We start from the raw sequence: 5,000 nt of genomic DNA on the forward strand, positions 1-5,000 counted from the left end.
AAGCATGTTGTAGGCTGTAATGAACAGCAGGTGGCACTGTAACTCTGATGTGTAGTATTATGCCAGATCACTGCAGTATAGCAGAGAGATGGCTGCCCTGAAGCCTGCATGTGTACATACATGTGTACATACATGTGTACATACATGTGTGTGTACATATATGTGTACAAACATGCACACCCACACTAATAACACATGTAGCACATAGGTGTACATGCTGTGATGTGTGAGTTGGAGTCACAGATATATCATATAGAAATGTGTCAGCGAATGTGTGTGAGGGTTTTTCTTTCTCACGCTCACAAAGAGACATATTGTATTGAAGGCCTACACACAGTCAACCCTATGCTACACAGCAACATCTAGAGTGTTCATTTAACTCTGAGACAAAATGGACAAATGGACTCCCTTACAAACATTGTTTATCAACCAGTGGTCCACGGACCATTAGTGGTCCATGGTGTAATTACAGGTGGTCCATGGGAAAATGTTAAAACATTTGAAAGAAATGTATGTTTGTTAAATGCAACAAAATGTGTAATGTTTGTTGTGATGTAATGTTTCATAAGTCTGTCAAGAAACCTTTGGAAGTAATTATGTAGCCTATGTGTAGTGTGGGTGTAAATGTTTGAAATTAAATATTGACTATTAAGGGCTTGACAGACTTCGTTGCGCCGCAGTGTGTGTTGCACCGAAAATAGCCAATATACGAGCTCACAACGTGTCGAGCTGCGACACGTTGTGAGCTTGTAGACCGGCTAATTTCGGTGGTGAAGTATAAATCAGGCTAGAAATGTAAATAAAATAGAAATGACTGTGTTGTGCCTTGTTATATCCTAAATGTAGTATGTGGAGTGGGGGTGTGAGCCTCGAGAGGTGGATGAAATATGCTAGTGGTCCATTGGTCAGAAATGGTTGAGAACCACTGGCCTTACAGGTCCATTTTTAAACTCTCATAAGTTAAATGAACACTCCAGCGTTTACTGTGTACGACTTGACGTCTTAGTTTTCTGAGAAGGGAAGGAGAGGAGGACTATTAATATTTTGTCAATATGAAATCATAGCGAAGGCCACAGACTAGCTTCTGTTGCCATGGTGTTTCTTTGGTATTAATTTTGACAACTGTTACAACTTTGACAACAGTTAAAACGTCAGAATGTCCTAAAGCAATGTGTTTCTGCTACGCTTAGCAAAAAAGCAGCTAAATTTGTCTAGTCTTTGTGTGTGTGTGTGCGTGTGTGTGTGTGTGTGTTCATAGGACGTGTTCCCTTTTCTTAACCACTTTCAACCTGACATCCCTATTTTTGGGCAGAAATGTTCACACAAATAGCAGAAAAATAGTAGATCTACACTTCTTCGTCTATTTCCGCCCGCACGACACCGACGTACATCATCATTTTATAAAATAGGGCTTAAGTGGTTAAAAGCGATTGGGTTCTTTGGTTGTTGTTTTTTTAAAGAACACAATTTGAAATGCAAGCGATGGCGTTTTGAACATAAAGAACAACATAAAGTAGTAAAACAAACAGGCTTTGATTAAGAGTCCATCTGATTCATCTACAGAGGTAATCATGTCGTTCGCACATTTGGAGTAGATGAAGGAGATGAGGGCTTCATCGGGGAGGGGTGGGGGGTGAGGTGGGGGGGCGGGGTGTCTGGAGAAAAACAGCTACATACCCTGTAGCTCTTAAGGACCAAAGGTTAAATAAACCCACTGCTTTGGTGCCAAATAACAAAAGACCACCCCTCCTACATCCATCCATGTCATCCCTTCAAACTTCCTTTTAATTTCAAGGAACGCCCATAACTCAAAGCGTACAAATGGAACCGAATGGACCCGTAAGGGTCCATTCAGTTCCATTTTGTACACTCTCAGAGTTACAGACCTGTAATGGTCCATTTGGAACTCCCCTCCTCCAAGGAACCCTGCCTGCACCCACACTTTAAATAACCACCGCGTTGGTTCAGGCCTTGATGGAGAACGTGGAGGAAGAAGAGGTGCCGGGATGAACTGGCGAGGCGTTGTTGTTGTTGTTGTGGTTGTTGCTGTTTCCGTGAGGGGCGTGCACGTGGCCGTGGCTGTGCACGCCCCCCTGGTGGTGGTGGTTGTGGTGGTTGCTGCTGCTGTGGTTGTTGTTGTTGTTGTTGTGCTGCTCGTCTATGGCCGGCGCCGCCACGCTGCCCCAGCGGTCGTGGGAGCGCCGGCGCGAGTTCATGAAGAAGTTGGAGACGGTGGAGAGCTCCAGGCCCAGCTGCTGGGAGATGGTGATCTGCATCTCCTTGGACGGCCGGCGGTTCTCCCGGAAGATGGCTACCAGGGTGCGCCGCTGCAGGTCGGTGAAGACCAGTCGCTGCTTCTTGGGCAGCTGGCTCCGCTCGCGTCCCTGGTCCTGCTCCTTGCGCTTACATGCTGCATGGATGAGATGGAGGAGGGGAAAGAGATGGAGAAGGGGAAAGAGATGGAGACGGGGAAAGAGAAGGGGATAGGGAAGGACAGAGAACAACTTTTATTTTCAATTGAATGATGGTGATGTTTTGTAATGCCATTGTCAATAGAGTATCAAAGTCCTGATGTCACTCCGTTATCCCTTGAGTCACAGAAGTATTTTTTCTACTGAAAATACCATAGGACCATCTTAGCATCGCATCATACAATTGCATCTTAGCATCGCGGCATATAATTGACGCGATGCTAATATATTATTATTTTCAATGGAAAAAATAACTGTGACCCAGGGACCCATTGGTTGAAGGAGCGTTCAGTACTAGCCTTTTTGACGTGTGGGTCCTTTGTCACTCTTATTTGATAGGATTTTTAAAAGCGTTATAATGGTATTCATGATTGTTATTGAAGTCTGGTGCCTCTCAAAACATATCTTAAACAGCTCTAAATCACACACGACTTACCACAATCTATCAAAATGCTATTCGGATGTTGGTGTGTTCTCACGCAATTTAGGTCCATTGTGCTATAATCCATAAGTAATTAGAGTTCCATGCATATGCATGGGGCTGGTGGCGGGGGGGGGGGGGGTGTAAGCTTGTGGCACAATGGACCTGAGTTATGAAATCTAAATGAGGACACCAGCATCAGAATAGCATTTTGATAAGTGTGATGAGTTTAGTGTGATGATGTTTTGAGAGGCTTCAGACTTCAACAACGATCATGAAATAAGCCAATATATCTTAATTATGGGAAAAAGATGTTTAAAAAAAAACGGGTTTGAGTAATGAAATCCTATTGACCAATTGAACCCTATAGCGTCGCTATTCTGAGGATAACAGTCAGCGAATACAGCCGATCTACAAGCTAAGCAAAGATATTTATAGTGTAGCACGAAAACAGGACGGCGCCTATTGGGAGCTCTTGGGAATCCAGTCAATTCAGTATAGGGTTTAGGCAGGGGCGTCACTTGGAGTCTCGGGGGATTTGGGAATTGGGGCATAAGTGGTAACGTATTTTTGCCACCCCCTATCTCTTCCTGAAATTACGCCTTTGGGCGTAAGTGTTTAAAGTAATGTAAGACTGACAAGGTGGCCACATTTCAAAGTGTCTCCTTTAAGACTCAACAACAATAATAAAGCCAAACAAAGGAACACACTGTATTGATTGATGCGTTTCAGCTGTGTGACATAACATCACACATGGAAAGGTGAATGGTTTACGGACTAAAATGTAGGAACAATGTGAAGAGGGTACGACAATGTGTGTATTGTATACAGTATGTAAAACCTGAGCCCTGGAACTGTTCTTTGTTTGAGAAATTCTGCCGATGCTATGTATATGCTATGTAAAACCGGAGCCCTGGATTGATTGATTGAATACTTTATTAGCAGTTTGCAAAAAAAAAGCACATGGAAAGTACAGTTCAATACAAGGTCTGCTAAGAGGATTTTGAACCCAAGAAAGCCTATGGCTTGTTTCCATTGGGGTCCTTTGTACTCAATTCATCGAAACATTTAATGACAGACAAATATACAATACTATGCAAAACATCATATAAACAGTTAGAAATTAAAAAAACTCTTTGTTTGAGAAATGCTGCCCATGCTATGTATTTACGTGCTATACATGCTATCTTACTGTTTACTGTATATACGTTACACTTGCACATTGATTCATCCTGTAGCTTGGTACATAATATGCACATGGTCACTTTGCACACTTGGGTGTACGTTGCTGTTTTTGATCAGAATTGGCTGCATACGGAAACGCTGCTAATTATGATAAGTTACAGTGCCTGTCTAAGACAAGTCCCTAAGTATTAGTGTAAAGTCCTATCACTGTATATTTGTTTATATCATTTTTTAGATTACTGTCAATCTATTACATTTTTTTTGTATCTTGCTTTAATATATTTTCGTTATACGTGGCACAATCTGATATAAGGATAATAAGTCAGCGACAAATAAAAAGAATGATGCATATCAATTTGGGGGCCGTTAAAAGCAGTGGTTCTCAACCAGTGGTCCGGGGACCACCAGTGGTCCTTGGGGAGGGTACCAGGGGGTCCCCAGCTAAATGAGTTAACACTGCGGCACAATCATTTTAACCACTTAGCTTTGGCTATTCAAAAATAGCAGATATACAAGCTCATAGCGCGGCACCGAGTGCCGCGCTATGAGCTTGTAGATCTGCTATTTTTGAAAGAATCTTGAAAACGTGTGCATGTCTTTGAATATATATTTTTTAAAGCGAACATTTTTAACTCAAATCTTTGCTTCTGGGGGTCCTTGGCACAAAACATTTTCAGATGGGGGTCCGCGGCCAAATTTATATCGATTTATGGGTCCTTGGCATGAAAAAGGTTGAAAACCACTGGTTAAAAGGAAGATGGTTGAGAACCACTGGCCCTAAATCACAGAGAGGAGAATGATAATGAAGTGAACAGAGGCTGCAACAAAACACCATTGGATATCTTCAGGTCAACACATTGAAAACACATTTTGTGATTGTTGTCACTGCTGTTGTATCCTAATGATTCACCTGCCAGTGAGGA

At 42.4% G+C, this 5,000-nt stretch overlaps 1 protein-coding gene across 1 annotated transcript in view; it reads right to left on the bottom strand.

Moving 5' to 3' along the window:
• Positions 1-1,964: 1,964 nt before the first annotated feature.
• Positions 1,965-5,000, bottom strand: part of onecut3b (one cut homeobox 3b) — a gene marked incomplete at both ends in the record, with an annotated part of 29,793 nt that continues 26,757 nt past the window's right edge. The window contains 2 exon segments of the mRNA XM_080439685.1: positions 1,965-2,093; positions 2,136-2,410. Coding sequence (XP_080295811.1) covers positions 1,965-2,093; positions 2,136-2,410 — 404 coding nt within the window.

Source organism: Gymnoscopelus braueri (genome assembly GCF_963280865.1).
Source record: "Gymnoscopelus braueri genome assembly, chromosome: 10".
NCBI classification, from domain to species: domain Eukaryota; kingdom Metazoa; phylum Chordata; class Actinopteri; order Myctophiformes; family Myctophidae; genus Gymnoscopelus; species Gymnoscopelus braueri.